At 30.6% G+C, this 18,930-nt stretch overlaps 1 protein-coding gene across 5 annotated transcripts in view; it reads left to right on the top strand.

Moving 5' to 3' along the window:
- The window catches only part of LOC106053306 (E3 ubiquitin-protein ligase HUWE1-like), a 192,890-nt gene that overhangs the window by 48,553 nt on the left and 125,407 nt on the right, over nucleotides 1-18,930 (top strand). For all 5 annotated transcript variants that reach the window (XM_056026466.1, XM_056026467.1, XM_056026468.1 and 2 more), the window contains exons 10-20: nucleotides 653-752; nucleotides 1,062-1,162; nucleotides 2,304-2,365; nucleotides 3,065-3,153; nucleotides 3,433-3,513; nucleotides 6,149-6,234; nucleotides 7,014-7,115; nucleotides 8,567-8,822; nucleotides 10,741-10,842; nucleotides 14,996-15,076; nucleotides 15,172-15,278. In XM_056026466.1, the coding sequence (XP_055882441.1) occupies nucleotides 653-752; nucleotides 1,062-1,162; nucleotides 2,304-2,365; nucleotides 3,065-3,153; nucleotides 3,433-3,513; nucleotides 6,149-6,234; nucleotides 7,014-7,115; nucleotides 8,567-8,822; nucleotides 10,741-10,842; nucleotides 14,996-15,076; nucleotides 15,172-15,278 (1,167 nt within the window). The remainder of the gene's footprint in view (nucleotides 1-652; nucleotides 753-1,061; nucleotides 1,163-2,303; nucleotides 2,366-3,064; nucleotides 3,154-3,432; nucleotides 3,514-6,148; nucleotides 6,235-7,013; nucleotides 7,116-8,566; nucleotides 8,823-10,740; nucleotides 10,843-14,995; nucleotides 15,077-15,171; nucleotides 15,279-18,930) is intronic.

Raw genomic sequence — 18,930 nt, 5'->3', positions numbered from 1 at the left:
ATAGTAGCCCTAAAACAAACTTGAGACCCTCAAAAAAAAAAAAAAAAAAGTTGCCCAACTCTATGAAAGTATTACTATTACATGGATCTAGGTCATGTTTACCATGTTTAGATCGAAAGGATCTAGATCTACTTTTTAAAACTTCACTTTGCACAGACAGTTTTTTACTTTGACACGTGAAAATACAAAATATAGTCTATTGATTTCATTATTTAATAAAATTAACCTTCAAATTTGTGTTTCAAAAGCATTTTTACATAAATTCATTCCTCATATCTGGGAATTTAGACGTCCTGACGTACTTAATAATCTGATTCATTTAACAAATCGGGTAAACCTGCTTTAATTTTACTTTATATCATATTCATCTCACGCTCCTTTCATTTTTAATAGGTATGAATGTATCGGCTTAATGGGTAAACCCATTTTCTCAAAACTACTTTTATTTTCATGGCGAAAGAGAAAACCTTGAAAGGATCATTAGCTAGGTTTAACATACATCTAAATCCAATCCACTAGATTAGTAAACACAAACTATGGCCCGCAGGCCGTCGGTAATGTCCGGCTAATATATATATATATACACTAAATTCTAATCCAGGTACAAATTTTTCTGTTTAATCCTTTTAAGCTACTTTATTTTTTTATTTAGGTTCTGCTGTTCACACATGTTCGCCTTGCATGCTTATTTTCTAATTATGAAGCACGCGTGCAATGTGTACAAGCTAGACTTCAAGCTATATCTATTCTTGGTAATTATGTTGTTAATTATTTTATATTCAAGATAACATTTTAATCTAAAATCATAGGCTGTATTACAAAAAAGAAAAGAATATGTGGTATAAATGTATTTTTTTTTACTTAGAATTTAAAAAATGGGATAATTTATACTAAGTAAGCTAAAGTTTAATTAACGTTTGAGGGCTACAGGTTCTTAGGACATAAAAGTCTATTTTTGTTTTAGTTAACAACCTTGGCCACTTAGAAATCTGATAATGATGTTGTTGTTGTTGTTTTTTTATTCTCAAACGTAAATTGAATCAAAATTCAATGGTTTACAGTATACTCAAGTGCAATACAAGAGAACATGAATGTCATATTATATCCAGGACTGATTGAAGAACTTGTTGACATCGTTGAAATTAAAGATACTGCAATAGTTGTAAGTTGGATATTTTAAATCGAGATGTTTTATTTTTTTACTGTACGTTTTATAATTTGGTATATAATACAATTTAATTTTTTTCATCTCTTTAAATGCGAAATATTTTTTTCTAATTTAAGGGGTTCAACTAATAGGAAATCTAGAAATATGCATTCTGGGTTGGGGGTTCAAATCATCCTATCAATTTTTAGGAAAATGTTTTTGAAATAACCAATATAGCTACAATCTGAAATTTAAGTATGTTGATAGGAACCTTACAGGACGACTGAGACATTTTGAAAAATTGATATAGTTTTTCTTTCATTTTTAAATTTTCCCTTCTTCCGCTAAAGAAGTTTTAAACTTTCAATTAAAATGTCTTTTACTCTTATCTTGTAAACATTTGTATGAAATTAGCTTCTGTCTTCCTGTATTAAGACAATATTTAAACATCTATACCAAATGTTAGGTTTTTAAGAAAATTGATTCCCAAAAACTTATACCAATGAAAAATTGACATTTTGAGAAGAACTAAAAGTAAAGATTGCTTGAAAAGATATTTTATTTAGGTCATGTGACCTTTAGGAATAGAAGAAAACAAAAATTCATTAAAATAAGTGTTAAAATGTATTTTAGATAGCTCCCAACTAAAAATGAGATACTGTATCACTAAATTATAAAATACAGGCAAATAACGTGATGTGGTGGTATAAGTTGAATTAGTCCCCTTTATACTTTGTAGAGAGAAAATTTTAAAACTAACAATAGATAAGTATAGAACCTTCTATTTAAGCACTTCCCTGGTTAGTGTATCAACTTTAGACTGAGAAGATTTTAGCCATCGAGTTACAGTTGCTCACTTTAAAAAAGAAATAAATATTTTAAAAGCAACCATCCAGGTACCCCCTTCTTTCTCCCCCTACCCCTTTCCAACTGGTTCAGACAAGTGATAGGATCATAGCGTATTGAGAAAGCCAAAACATGAAATTGGTAAAAATATTTGTAATTGCACAGATTTATAATTGTTAGTGTAAATCTATTACAAATTTAATTACATGACTGATCCAAGCTAATTGATACTCATTAATATAAGGTTGTTGTTTTTTTTAAACAGTATTTTTTTAAATTTTCTTAACAGGGTTAACAAATTTTTTTTCAGGATATCAAATCTGCAGCCCTAAGAACTTTAACTTCTGTGATACACATTGAAAGAAATCCTAGGTTGGTAGCATTTTGTTCAACATGGTAAAAAAAAGCAGAAATGTTTTGTTATAAATATCCTACTGCCAAAGTCAATTATTTGTCACATAATCTTTTGCATTTAGTATCATTACAGTATAACAGGCCAAACAGGCATCGTTTGATGTAACATCATTTTCCAGACAATTGGAGGTCATTACTAAGATAGCTAAATTAATTCATAGGACATTAAAATTTTATTTTTGCTTCTAATTCTGAAAGATTCATAGAGTCAAAATGTCTCCGAGTCTGGATGTCTCAAAACTAATACTAATAGGATAGTGTAAAAAAAAAAATAGAGAGAGCTGTGTTGAGTTCCAAGCCATAGTTCAGTTGTTAATCTGTTATTTATTGTGCTTTATTCATTTTGTGGATTTATTAGTTGAATTTATTTATATTTTGCCATTATATTTGGAATACTTAATGTACATATTACTTCAGTTTGGCTTATTAAATTATTAAATATCTACATTGGCTTACTTGTCAGTGAATTTTATTTTAAAGATCCCAAGATTATGTTGGAGTATTTTTGTCACTAGATTTACATTGAGAGTTATTTATTGGTAATCATCACACAATACCAGCACCACAGTACTTTGTGTAAATTTCTTAAAACATTGATTTTAAGTTATTCTCTTGCTATTTTTTTATTTAGCTGCTATATTTACTTATTATCCCTAGGCTTAACAGCATTATTGATGCAACTGGAGCATCATCATACCATGGATTTTTACCTGTGTTAGTGAGGACATGCATTCAGCATATGATAGGTAATTATTTTAAAATAAAAAGCATGGTGACTTACTTGTGACAAGTGACAATTTTGAAATAAAAATCCTCGTTCCCTACTTGTGTTAAAAAAATTATTATACATTTTTTAAACATCAGAAATTTAAGTTTAAATTATTCCAATAGATCTATTATAATTTACAACCAGTATTTTATATATCTTGAACATACACATTAAAAAAATTAATAAAGTGTGTGTGTTTATGATTGTTTCAATGATATGCTAATGAAAACATACAATATATTTATTTATATTTCAGATCCAGATAGGAAGCCTTTCCCACAAACATATGCTACTTCATTATTTTCCTTTCTATATCATCTAGCAAGCTATGACAATGGTATACCTTTACTTTATAAATGTATAACACTTTTAATTTAGAATTATTAACCTAGTTCTAGCTTTGAAATTCACTCGCAAAATCACAATTATAGTGATGGGAATTTTGCAAAAATTTTTTGGAATTCTAAAATCTGATCTATTTATTCAGACAAAAAAATCTTATCTTTTTCTGCAAAAAAAAAATATTTTTTTTTTCAGATATTTTTACGCTTTACCTTTGCACATCTAGACTCTGGATGTAGCTCTAAAGAGATTGGATCTAGATCTAGGTCTAAATCTAGATTCTAAATTAGAAGAATTAGTAATATCTAGGTCTAAATCAAGATCATCATATTTAGTAGAAAGAGATCAATAGATTAAATCTGGATCTAGATTTTATCAACAACGAATGATTATGATAACATTTAATTATCACATATCTCCTGGAAGCAAAACAAAATTTACTGATTAGTTAGTACCTTGACTAGATCAGTAGATGATTGACTTAAATCTATATTTCTAGATGTAGATCTAATTGTGAGTTATCTATTGAGTAAAATTAATCCACTTAATATTAAGTTTTATTTTTGTTTATACATTCTCTACCTCTTGCTTAAGAACTCAGCAGAGATTCAAAAGCTTTCTCACAGTTAAGCCTTTTTAAGTGGACCCTGAGTAAACTTATTTTTCATTAATGTAAAATTAATGACCAGTGAAACAAACAGAAGTGCAGCACATGCTTTTGAAGTTTTAAAAAAAATCATGTTTTGACTTTTAAATGGATTCTTCCAGGACTAACAAAATGTGCAAAAAAAAAAAAAAGGGGGGGGGGGAGTTACTAAATCTAACTTAACTTTGTTTTTTATTATATAATCTAACATATTTCATTCTATTTTAAAGAAAAATGAATTTTCTAAAAAAATTATAATAAATAAAATACATTATTTAAGAAAATATTTTATTTATCACGTTATAACTGAGAAAAACGAGATATATGTAAAAATTCATTACAAAATCTAATACTGAAAAATTTAACCTTTTAACTATACATTTAATCCATAAATAAAAAACTAAACACTTTTTGTCACTTGCTATTTCTTAACCATTTAGCCACTAAGCAGTTGTCAGGAACTCTTCTCCATCCCTAAGAGAATGGACATAACTTCGTATCAGTTATTTAAAAAAATCAATTTTTTGACTAACTTCACAGAAAAAAAACTAATAAAACCTAACAAAAACCTTTTTATAATATAGAAAAATATACCTAGGATTAGTATCATGTTTTAAGTCATAAATAGGCCTAGAGGGCTCAAAAACATGAAAATATGTTCGATTTAGTTGCCTTCTAACATAATCAATACTGTATCTAGCATCAAGTTTTTCTTTATTTTCACTACTATCTGTCTCAAATGGCTCTAAATTACTTACCTCAATCCTTAATTCCTTTTGCTTCAGCTGAAACATTGATATTTCCATTGCAGTCTTATTCAATTAAAGCCTACACATTAGCCTAAATATGTTCCATTTTTGTTGGCAAAAAAAAACAACACAATTTCTAAAAAATATCAAGAAAATCCATTCCAACATGCTGCGGATACCAAATAAAAACCTAAAAATAGCATCAGTATCACTCTTCTTAGGTAAGAGTTAGTAAAGGTATAAATAGTTATTTAAAAACTAACTGTGTGTGCGTAAACAAAACAACCAAAAAAATCGTTCATTGCCGGCGACCCCATGTGACTCTAATTGTCTTCCAATAGAGGCGACTCCTGGTGCGATTCTAGTTGTGAAATGGTTAAAAGATGAACAAATGCACTAAATTGTATTATTTACATTATTTCTGCTTCCAGTTTACTAAAATAAGAACAATCACTCTCACATCCGAAAAATTAAAGAAAAGAGAAATAGATAGTAAAATAAATATTATATACCAACTTACTTGCTGAGAGTAATGCTGCATTGGCCAGTGCTAGCAAAGTTACTCTCTTGATAGTAATGGTTAAGAGAGATTTCAATTACAATGCCAGTAAAGCTTTTATGCTTTTATCTATTATTGAATGTCCAGACTTCTTGGACTAGATCTAAAGAGCAGATGCAAAGTGCAAGAGAAGAAAACACATCAAAAGTTTTCTTATCTAAATTTACAAACAGTAGTGCCTTACATGCATTTAGTAATAGCTCTTGTAGTGTAATTAATTTGTAACACTATTTAAAGAAAATACTAAATATTATTAATTTCTACAATACTAATAATTGATAAATAAATTCCACAACTTTTTATTTAGGTCATCCTGACATGGCAGTTTCACAAACCTGGGTGTAGAAAATTTAATAATATTGAAAAGTCTCTTCCCATCACTGAAATAAAACTTCTAAAATATTTTTTTTTCTATTTCATTTAAAAAAAAAAACAATAAATAAAAAAAGATTACTTTAAAATGTTTCTATGGTATTCACAAGAACTTCAAACAGTGTAGTCCTTCCTATGTATTATAGAGTAAAACACCTTTGGTGGTAATGTTAAAATGCTATTCATTCTGATATAGCATTAGAGATTATTAGATACCGGTATATTCTGGTAAAGTGGAGCTGTATCCTGCCAGGACCAACATTGTGTTCTATGTTCAACTAATAATATGGTACTTTTTATTTAGGTGTTGAAGCCCTTGTCTCCTGTGGTATGATGGAATCATTGCTCCAGGTTATTAACTGGTATGCTGATGGCCAGGAACATATAACTGTAAGCATTGTAATCAATTCTTTATATGATTATTAGGATTTCCTGTATATTTTCATTGTTTTAAATCCACTACTGTCTTTGTTAAAAATATTTGAGGTAATAGTTAATACTATACTGCCCATACCTGATCCGGTTCTTTCTGTGGTCTAACTCTACCATTGCAAATTATTATTAAGCTTTAAAAATGTATTTAGTTTTTATGTTCTCTTATCATTGCTGTAATAGAAGCAAGGCCATATTGTTTATGATGTTCTGGAGAGAAAGTACCAAAAAAACGTTAGGTGAACTCTGCACCCTTTTTAATATTTGCCTAACTAAGCACTTAGTTTTGGGTTAGGTTTATTAGGATCAAAAAGTTAGGTTTATTGCAAGGTTTAAGGTTAGGGCTAGGTCCAAGCTTAGGTTTAGAATTAGGGTTAGGTTTATGTTTAGTGCTAGGAATGAGATTAGGTTTAAGTTTATTGATAGGTTTAGGGATAGGGTAAGACTTTGTGATAGGGTTAGGTTTAGTGATAGTTTTAGATTTTAGGTCTGGTTTTTAACTTAATAATAATTTGCAATTGAAAACTAAATTGTTTTTTTAACTTAATAATAATTTGCAATTGTAGAGCTTTTGAGTGTAGGTTTATGAGCCTATTGGCCATGTTAAGACCACAGAAAGAACCATATCTAGCATGGGCAGAGTAATATGTACTATTATCATATTTGAATCAATATGTTATAACATCTATGATTCTTACAGTTTGTCTTCCCACCCACAATAATATGTCTCTTAAAAGTTTGTTACCAGGGCTGTAAGAGTGATTGACTTGATTACAAATATGGATATGGCAGCTTTTCAGGCACATGGTGGTTTGCAAACATTTATAAATAGGCTTGAAGTAAGTCCAAACATTTGTTATAAAAATTTGTTTTAGACTTCCAGAAATGTAAAAAGAAATTACTGTGATATCTTTACATTATAAATCCCCAATTTTTACAAAGCTTATATCAACTTACTCTGTCTGTTTGTCTGATAAAAAGTTTGAACATGTTTTTTCTCCCATTTCCCATTCCGGATCTAGTTAAAACTTTGCATAATAATTCATTGAACCTGACATGAAATGAATCAATTAAAAAAATTAAACAATTAGTTAATTTATTTTTGGTGATTAATTATTTTGTTTGATATGAAAATAAGGGGAATAAATGCTACTTAATGAGAGATGTGGATGTACATATGGATTCAATCCCATCATTACATTTTGACATGTTTTTTCTTTCACTTCCCTTTGTCAATGACAATACACGAATCAATAAAAAAATTAGTTAATCATTTAGTACTAATTTATTACTTTTGTTTTATATAGCAGAAGGGATTAGGGTAATTTCCAGATAAATTGGGCACTAGTTAGCGGTACTTTCCCTTAAATAAGCTTTAGTTTTCAAAAGTATTCTTTTTGTCTAGTGCTTGCTTTACTTGTGTTCAATTCATGTTCCATGTTTAGAACAACAACAAACACTTTTTCTTTAGAGTTATACTTACAAATCTGGTTTGTGTGAGTGAATATATGCTGCCAGCAAAGAGTGTAATCCAGGCATTCTATAGAATGTTCCTGATGTCTATTTATTTATTAAATTATTTAATGAAAAAGATAGAAATACCCACTAATGTATGTTCAAGATTGTCTAGACCCCAAAACAAATTTGAAGTAAAGAATTTTTAAATTACTCTTTGAAAAGTTATAACGGTCAAACTTGAGTTTTCCTAGTTGGTTAATCAGCTAGTAATTGTATTTTCAAAGATACACATCTACTTTGAAATTTCTGGGAACATTGTTAGAGCTTTTTTTGAGAATGATGTTAACCCACCCACCTTTTTGTTAATTTACCTGATGGAAGAGTTTGTAAGTTGGAATGAGGAATTGTAAAAACACACCTGAGTGGATTAGAATTTAGAATTTAAAACTATTAACTTTATAAAGCTATGATTATTTGTAAAGGATTCAAATAAACACTACAATAATGTCCACAATTATTATTTTCTCAATGATGTTTCAAGCACGTGTCTTAAAATATTTGTAGACAACATGAACTGAGAGAAATTTTTATTAAGATTATCATTATTTACAAACTTTTCAGTTTATTAATTTAATAATTCTTTTATTTTTATCTTGGTTCAGAATAAAATTTAGTATTAATAATTACACATATGTGATGGTTTTTTTTTCATCTCAAGTAGGGAAAAAAATTATTTCAATACACACATATGAGGAATATTTAAAAAAAAAGAGTTAAATTTGTATTTAAATACTAGTCTAACTGCATAATTTACAATATTTTTTCATTAAAGCATGAAGTCAACATCTGTCGTATAGAGCAGCCATTTGTTATACGGACACATGGAAGAAACACAATTCTGGATGCATTTGTGGATAGCCCTGTCACTATGGATACATCATTAACAGAGGAAGTCATTGATTTGGAACTTTCTAGCATGGGAAACTCTGCAAAGTTAACAGAAAATCCTGGAATCAGTAACCCAATTCTCTCAGAATGTGCTGAAACTTCAAAATGCATGGCTAATACTTCTGCTCAAAATCTAAAAGGTAGTTTTTTTTTTTTTTTTCAATATGCTCTTTTATTTTTATTACTATTAAATAAGCTTGCTTAAGTTATGTACATTAATCTTTATAAATTATAAACACAAAAGCTGAGACCCCCCCCCCCCCCCCCCCCCCACATACTTTTGACTTGTGAATTCTAATATTCATTACTCCCTTCCATCAAATTCTCTATTCTTATTCTATATCTAAATGTTAATGTACCCCAAATAAGATTCCTTTTCACACTTTGCATCAATATTTATATCTCTATCCTATCCTATCCTAAATCTTTATCTATAAGTGGGGAGGACTAAACTGTAGAAAGTATTGTCTCTTGTAGGCTGTTCTATGGAAAGAGGTTATATATATATTAAGGGTGCACCAGATAGTCCCTCTAGCTTCTGCCAAATATTAGGTCTTTTTTCTCTATTCGGCCATATTCCGGTCGAATATCACGGCCGAATAGTTAAAAGTACACCTATTTAATATGCATAAAGTGGACCTCTTTCCATTAATGTCTGTTATAGAATGTTTTTATGTTTATATTACAACATAATAATGTGCTTTAAAAATAGGATCTATATGAATATGCACCAAACATCTTATATTATAAAGACATATATTAATAGAAATAGAAATAAAACTTAACATTATAAATGCATGTTACATACAGAGCAGTAATAGCAGGAACATTTTTTTCATTTTGTCTTGACCTTTGAGTGGGTTAGTTAACATGTTATATTCCTTGACCAGAAGTCTAGTTGTGTGGGTATATCTCCAGAGATAGAGAGATGAACAACTCCCAACCCCCCTTTTTATTTGTTTAGTCCATCACATTAAGTTTATTGATAGACAGGTCATGGTCAAATACGATAGACTTAGGTTTAATGTCAGCATATTGACACTCTCTGGAGGTCACAACCTTACGATGGTACTCAGTTTGTTTACTTGGTTGTAAATTTTAGTAGGGGGCTGGACTTCAAGCCACACTTCTACACGGGTAACCAGGTATATCTCCAGAGGTAGAGATGAACAACTTTTATTTGTTTAGTCCATCACATTGAGTTCATTGATAGACAGGTGATATACGTCAGATACAATGGACATAGACACTCTCTTGAGGTCACACGAGGGAACTAAGTTTGTTTACTTAGTAGTAAATCTTAATTTGGGGGCTGGACTTCAAGCCACTCCCCTACACGGATAACCTGACAATAAGTTAGTTTATTTAGAGAAAAATCTCAATCACTTGGCTTGACTAGAGACCACAGCTCTTCATGTGTGCCGAGTTGCTTGGATATAAATCTCAATAAAAAAATAAATCACGATAAAATTAGTAATAATTAAGGAAGATGTTTCTTACATACGCTCTTTGCATTTAATGTTTCTTACATATATTCTTTGCACAATAAAATAAAAAATTGATAAACACATACTTCCGACCACTATACAAGCCAGATTGCACTTTTGAGAGATTTACATTAGTAACTAGTTAAATATATACTTACCTATTTTACATTGACCCTTACCCACACACCCTTTACAGTTGGTGGCCTCATACATAAACACACACTCATGCTACACAGATAAGTTAATTAGGCCTATCTGTTTATAAATACTGTTAAGCTTTAATTCATCTATCAGTAACAGTGTTTCAAACAATAAGGTATATAGAATGGAAAAAAATCAATAAGAATATTGGTATGTTATTTAACAGTTTTGTAAAATGTTCAGCAACAAGCAATTTACAAGACATGTAGGTATTCGGCTTCTGCTGAATATCATATTTTACTATTCGGCAATATTCGGCTCCAAATATAAATATATATATATTAGTTAACTACTTAAACCTGTGTTATTGTACAAATATATATTTAACAAAAAAATTTTTTTTAATTTTAACTTTTTTTCTTTATTTAAGGAAAACATTGTTTTGCTCAAAGGGCAGCTCTTCTCAAGTCAATGCTTAACTTTATGAAAAAAGCCATTCCAGATTTGTCATTTGCTGAAAGCATCAGGCACTGTAAGTATTTATGCATTTTAATTAAAAGAAAATTAAAGAAAGCTGTGGTTGCTTTTGGAAAGTGAAATTGAAATAAAACTTTTGCATTCAGGAAGAGTACATTTGATATGTGATGTACACTATAAACCATTATAAACATTATAAAAATTATAGTTTTGGCATTGTTTTAAGTTTCTGTTCTTGTACAATAGGATAATTAAAGATTAGGTCCATTCTTTTGGCCGTTTTTTTTTTGTCCATTACTTTCTGGCAGATAATCGGAAAACATTTAGTTTTATAAGAGCTGCCATGTTTCAAAAGTTCTGATGGTATATTATCAATTCTATGTCTTGCTACCTTTAAGTGATCATATTGTTTCCTCTATTTCTGACTATAGTATTGGAGCCATGCCAAGGTCTCTGTTGTTCCAATGTTTTTGTTAATTAGGCTGCATTTTGGATTAATCTGGAAGTTATACAGATCTTTGCAATATTCTGCCCACCCTCAAAGCACATCTGCTTCTTCATTGTGGTTTTAGTTTGTCTTGTGTTGGTTACAGGATTGAAGGTTTTGCATATTTTTTTGCTATTGCCAACTTTTAAGCTTCCTTTGATTATAGCGCACTTGTCACTGACCCATTTTTCTTCTAACAACTTTATTTTCTTGCATATTTCTTTGTTGGTTGAACTATATTCTTCTGCCAGCAAGGAATTAATCTTCTTTTTCTTTTTTAGCTCCTTCTTGCACCACATAAATCAAAGATTCCATTTGTGACCCATGGCTTAATTTTCCTTTTCTTTTCCCCTTGACTATGAGGCTGACTCATGTTATACTGTATACAATATCTGTGAGTCAATGTCCTTTTGTATTAGGTTGTGAGCTTCAAATTTCATTACTATGGTGGCCTCAAACAATTCAACGTTTGGATTTTAAAATTGTTCAATGTCATATTTAATGTGTGAGCTAGTAGGCTTTTGATTTTTGATTGCAATTTCACACTCATCAAGACCATATCATGGTCGCAGCCTATGCGAGCTCCAGGGAAATCTGTTTTTTTTTTCACTTTGTTGATGCTAGATATGAACCTCAAAGGAAATCATATATAGTCAATCTGGTAGTGCTGCTATTTATTATCCGCCATGAAACAGGATCTAGTCAATTTAGCTGTGCAATTTATTCTCTGTTGCATGTCACATAGTTAATCTGGATGGTTTGTGTGGAAATAAGGTGTTAGCTAGATGTGTTTACAGTCACAGACTGAAGAGAAAAGCTAAGGAAGTCCTTTCAAAGAACAGGCATAACTGTTGAACATATATTTAACATCACACTGTTAAATGAAAAATGCCTTCAATGCTAAAAGAAACTGGTACAGAACTTCATAGACTTTTAGATAAGCTTTTAATCGGAATAGGCCATACTTGAACTATTTTCTCTCTATAAAAGAGTTCTTCACCTTATGTTCTATCCAGTTGTCGGTACGTGACGTTTTGGCGCCGCTGTTTTGGCGATGGGACGTTTTGGCGCGAGCCGTTTTGGCGACGGGACGTTTTGGCGCGAGATATCATTTGACGATAATTTAACAAGCGCGTAGCTTTTATAACAATGTTTATTTCACTCTACCATAATATTGTATGTATAGTATGAATTCTAACACCGTTCAGCGAATTTTTTTTTTTTTTAATTATAAAGGTTTTGCTTATTTCATGAATATAGGCCTATAATAAGTTAGATCTCTGAATTGTAATGACATGCTATATGTGAGTTCTGCTAATCACACTGGATGACATTTTTGGATTTCTTTCCAAAAGATTTTTTTTTATTTGACATTAGTGTAATATACGAACTAGCTAAGTGCCACACTTTAATATAACAAAAACCATGTTAGCATCTAAAGCTCTATTACGCTGAATGACGACAATAACTCCACACATAGTAAAGATCAAGACACGGAATGTGGTCAGTACAAACTCTAACGTGAAAAGATATATTTTGAGAAATTGGGTAGGGCTGATTTGGGTGACACATCTCGCATTGACGCAGGTAGAGTTAAACAAATGAAGACAAGACCAGCACCGAGCACTGGTCGTTGGCGTGATGCGTCTGGCGATTATCTCCTTGGGAATGGTCATTACATGTAACACCTATCCCGGCCCCTCTCTTCTGCTCACATTTCACTCCTTTTATATACTCTTTCCTCCACCCCTCCCCTCTTTCACGCGATTTTTGTTTTTAATTTTAACGTAATATCTTAAAAAACTTTTTTGAAAATAAAAGTGTGCCTCTTAATAAACACACATACACAAGCCAAAATGTTTATTAAAGAAAATGATGTGAAAAACAAACACACATTTACATTAATACGTGAAAAATATGTCTTAACACAAACACTCATGCAAAACATAGATATGAATAATTCTTTTAAAAGAAATAATACAATAAACGTACATAATGTATTTCGCGCCAAAACGTCCTGTCGCCAAACCGGCTCGCGCCAAAACGACCTTCGCGCCAAAACGACCTTCGCGCCAAAACGACCTTCGCGCCAAAACGTCCTGCTTCGCCAATTGTTGATCTGTAAAAAACATCGCCATGGCTACAGTAGTCCAAGACACATTCACATTACTACTTAAGAAAATTTATAATGATTCTAAAATTTATCACAAATAAATAGTGATAATGAAGATTTTGATTGAGAGTAGGTCTGATAGGTATAGATTTAGCGTTGGATGAAGTAGATTTGTATTTATGTATATAGTATTTAGATCTAGAACTAGTGTAATCATAAGGCATGATAAGGCTAGGTGTAGATTGAAATTGACTAGACCTAAGCTATTATCTCTAGATATACATAAATCTCTACATCAGAAATAGTAGATTTTCATCCAATAAATCATCCACCATGGGATTTTTTTTCCCATTTTATATAATTTTTTTTAGTATTGTTTATCTGTAAAAATGAATATAGACTAGTATTGTCCTAAGGCTGCTAAGGCTAGGTCTGGAATGTAGATCAAGATTGACTAGCTATGTATAGTTGAATGACCTAACAGTAAAAGTTGCCCTAGGGTCAAACATAACGAGATGAAGGATCAATAAAAGAGATACCAAAAACCTGTTTAAGCTTGGCATCCACTGTCATGAGCAAATTGTGGAATATCTGAAAGAGTAACATCAGTACAGTGGAGGCAGCATGAAGAAAAGCTGACTGGACAAGGTAAAAGAATGGACCTCTACTACAGCTGCTGACCAGGAAAAGTGGAGGGATTGGTTTACTTGAAATGTTTCAGCACACTCCCACCACAAAGTTAAGGAACAGATGATGATGAGAGGAATAATGATGAATACAAAAATACTCCTTTCTGAAAATGCTGGTCTAGTGTATAAAACCATCTATTTACAGATATATTTACACATGGAATTTAATGATGAAATGATGTTTTGACATGTTTTTCTCTGAATGAAAGTGAATGTTATCTTAGTCTTTTTTTATGACCTATATTTTAAAGTGTGTCCTGAGCTTAAGTATGTTAACAAAGCCATGAGAATCATTATCAGTCTATATTATCAGTGTTGATTATTGTTTTGCACTTCTTAGTTCTTAGCTGAAATATCACACTTGCCAATTTATTGGCTTGTCCTTCTTCATTTAATATTATGTTGTTGTTTTTTTAACTGCTTATTTTAATATTAATTGATTGTAATGTGATCCATGGTACATTTAATGCTTTCATAAAGCTAATCTGTTTCTATGGTTTGTGGTTAACAAGAGTATCAGTTAGCCAGAATAGTAGCTACCTTCGTTACTTTCCCTAAATAATGGACTAAATTTCCTGAAATTCAAAATTCCATCAATTAGGAAGCTTTACTAATCAGCAACCAGTCACCATTATCCCAACATATAGCAGCAAAGAAATGAAATGTATTTATCCCAAACCTAAAATTTGGTTGTATTATTTCACATATTAAGAATTAAGGAATTATAAAATATTTTTCTCTTATCAATATATATTCTATAAAAGAATTTTCTATATTGTATATTTAATCTATAAAAAAATTTGAGTTTCTAAAACATCCTTACTTTACAGCTAAAATACAACATGAGCTTCTAATGTTTTTTTTTTATGAATGTAATACGTTTTAAAAATCAATTTAATTAATTTTTTTTTTTTTACAGTGATGGATGGCTCCCTTCCAAAATCTCTGAAACATATTATAAGTAATTCTGAATACTATGGGCCTTCTCTGTTCCTACTAGGTATTTTTTCAAATGTTATAATTAGATTTAATTTTTAGAATACATCATTTACATGTTTTGTGTAGTTTTTTTAACAAGTATAAACTTATATCCAGCTACTGATGTTGTCACAGTATATGTTTTTCAAGAGCCTTCTTTATTGTCTTCATTGCAAGATAAAGGCTTAACAGATGTTGTTTTGCAGGCCCTGCTAATCAAGGATGTAAGTGGCCATTAATTCATATATATATATATATATTAACTCTTTATCTCCCAAGCGACGATAATAGCGTCGGCCATTTTTGTTAAAGCCGATTAAGCGTCAACATTGTCGTCGGTGCAGTTAAACATCTTTGTTTCGTTCCTATTCTTGGTTAATAATTTTAAATGCTTATATTCTAAATCTACGCGATTTCCTCTTGCAGAAGAGTTCACTGTTTACTTCCTTCAACATGGTTTTAATATTACAGAGCGTTTTGAAAGTCGTCTTTTTTTTTTTTTTTTTGTTTGTGTTAAAATGGAAATGGAGCCCTGCCCATCTGAAGGTCTACTAAAACGTGTAGATCTAAATTATATTCAGATCAACAAGTAAAAGACCTTATTGATTCAGATGACATTGATTTTGTTTTATCTGTTCATAGTGATACCCAGTAGTGATAGTTCTAGTGTCATTGTTAGATCTAGATTCTAGATCTGAATCTGATAGTTCATCAGTTGATGAACCAGCCACGCCTTCTCATAAAACTAGACCTATTCACACAAAGAATACATCTAGATCTAGGCCTGTTTTAAACAAATTTGATGGGTACTAAAACAAAGCAATTTTAGATTTATTCCTTCCAGTAAGTCTAGATCTACTTCAGCCAATGTGGTATATACAGGTGTCAACATGATCTTACTCAATTCTGAGTCAACTGAGCTTTACTCTACTAGATTCCGCAATTGTTGATAATCTTGTTGATGCAATAAAGAGTTATGCAGTCTACATAATAAAAATAAACACTCCAGCATGCAAGACATCCATTTTTACAAAATGGAAACCAGTTTCTAACTATGAAATTTATACATTTCTGGCCATGACTACAATGATGGGATTAGACTCTTCGTTACGTGCCGCACATCCATATGGGTTGTTTTAAATACCACAGTTAAAACATGGAAGTTGTTTTTTTTATTCAGGCAAACATTATGTAAATAGCAATGAATCACTTTTATTTGAAAAATATCATGTGCAGTGTAATTATTTTCTTACTGAAACATAATGTTGCAAGTTGTTTTTTTTTCTGATAAATTTTCCTCCCTCCCCCAATCTCCCCAACAGTTTTTGTCCCATGAATTTCACCAGCGTAAATGATGAAACACACTTCCTTTTTAACAGTTCACAAGTGAAAGCTCCTTTCCACAGCTTATTATTTGTGCACCTATATTTGGCTCATCACTGGTCATCAATAAAGATATGTTATGTTTGTTATGATATAATCTATACTATAAAATAGAAAGTAAGGCGTATGTATGATGAATAGAAATCAAAACCGTTTGACCCATCTTGATAAAACTTGGCAGAAATGTTCTTTGGGTACTAACTTAGACCGTAGTATATGTATTGTAGCCCTAAAACAAACATAAGACCCTCAAAAAAAAAAAGTTGACCAACTCTATGAAAGTATAGTATCTTATAAATCTAGGCCATGTTTACTATAATGACATGAGAAAAGATCGAAAGGATTTAGATCTAGATCTAATTTTGCGCAGATAGTTTTTTACTTTGACACACGAAAATACAAAAGAAGGTCCATTGATTTCATTATATAATAAAATTAACCTTCAAATTTGTGTTTCAAAGACTTTTTTACACAAATTTGTTCCTTATATCTGCGAATTCAGATTTCCTGATGAACATTCTTTCATTAGACAATACTGTAATGTTACACATCTTTCCATTCCTTGGTCTAAAACTCTAATTCAACTTTAAGATGATATAACTTCTCTTTGCAAAGATAGTTCTATACTTTAACACATGAACCTACTAATTATAGTCCATTCATTTCATATTTTGATCAAATTAACATTCAAATAGGATTTTCTAAAGCATTTTTCATACATTCATTCGCTAGAGCTGTGAAGCCGTATTCTAATAGTTTCATTCATTCGCGTAATCTAATAGAAAAGGTCACGTATGCGCAGACCGAAATGTTACGAAACTCTCTTTTCCTAGGTCTAAAACACTATTTCAGCTCTCAGCTATCTTCGTAAAGATAGTTTTATAATTAAACATATTAACATACTAATTATAGTTCATTCATTTCATATTTTAATCAAATTAACATTAAATTTGTTTTTCTAAAGCATTTTTACTTAGATCTATGTTCGTTTGCCAATGTTTTCATAAAAAATTTAATTAAGGTCAATTAGCTATTTTTAGCTCCATTCATAACTTTTTTAAAATCATGAATTTATGCATTCATTATTTTCTTTAATCGTTTCTAATGCACTAAATCAGTGACTATATCAGTAATAGCCAAGATAAGACCTGCGGGCTGCAGTTAATATCTAGTAATAATATAATTGAACAACCTTTGAATTTACTGATAGCTGTTGGTCATGGTATGTTTTGGATTGTTTGGTCACGGACTTCTTCATTTCTTAAGGAACAACAAAACAATACTAAAGTTCATTGGTGTGAATTTTATGAAAAGGTTCAGAATTATGAAATTCATTTTGCCAACAATATGCGTTTTGTGACGGAAAATTCTAAAGTTATGTTTCAAAAGAAATGGAAGAAAAATAGCACCAGGTGAAGTTGTAGATATATATTGAGAAATAGCTCCAGATGAAGTAGTAGATATATATTGAGAAATTCAAGATGTTACTCCTTACTCTTGATTTCCCCTTGTCTAGGTCTAGACCTAAATCTACTCATTGGGATTAGATCAAGAGAGTAGATTGGATAGATATGGACAACATATACTTGAATTTCTGCTGGCAAAAAAAAGTTAATATTTTAGCACCTAGATTAGTTAATTAACAAGAGTTTAGCACAAACTTCTGAAGTATTTCTAATGTGTAGTATGTTTTACTATATAAACACATTAATCCTTTATAATTTGAGAGAAATGTTACCAGAATACCAATAAAAGCATTTTTATATCATGTTCAGAATGTTTTGAATAAATATAAAGTTAATGCCAAATGCAAAAAAAAAAAAAGTTCTCCCCCTCTAAATGTCAAAAAAATGTATTTTGTATATATCTGCAGTATAAAATTATGTTGCTAAGCATAATACATTGTTGTAAATATCAACAAAATGAGGTATCCCTCATCTCACAGTCATATGATGACTTACAATTTGAAATGATTCTCAACTCTCTGGTCCATCATTAGCCCATCACTGGTTCAACATTGCATTGCCCAACATTGTATCATAGAATATAAACATTTGAGAAATGCCCTTGTTATTTCTAAATGACCACACTGCTAGGACTCTAGGATATGTCCATAACAAACAAGATTTTATAGAGTAAAAACATCAGATGCAATACATAAGGACACCACAACATAGGCAATTAGAGACGTCAAAGTACCATACCTTGCATTTGTAAAATGAAGAATAAAAGATCTGATTGAAATTTACATGTCATTTAATGCTAAAAAAAATATTCATTAAATATACTGCACAAATCAATAAAATTAAATTATTGATCTACCTTATAATGTATATATGCCTTACATACAATAGCAGAGATTTAGTCCAGGGTTTCTGGAAGGGTTTCTGGAAGAGAGAACTTGAGCCTCTTAAGTCAGCTAAATAGATTTTGATGTGGAGGATGACTGTATCAAGAATATAACCAGTTCAACAGATAAACATTATGGTATTT

This window comes from Biomphalaria glabrata, chromosome 4 (assembly GCF_947242115.1).
Source record: "Biomphalaria glabrata chromosome 4, xgBioGlab47.1, whole genome shotgun sequence".
Lineage (NCBI taxonomy): Eukaryota > Metazoa > Mollusca > Gastropoda > Planorbidae > Biomphalaria > Biomphalaria glabrata.
The sequence above is the reverse complement of the archived record's forward strand: the minus strand, read 5'-3'. Positions and strand labels throughout refer to the sequence as shown.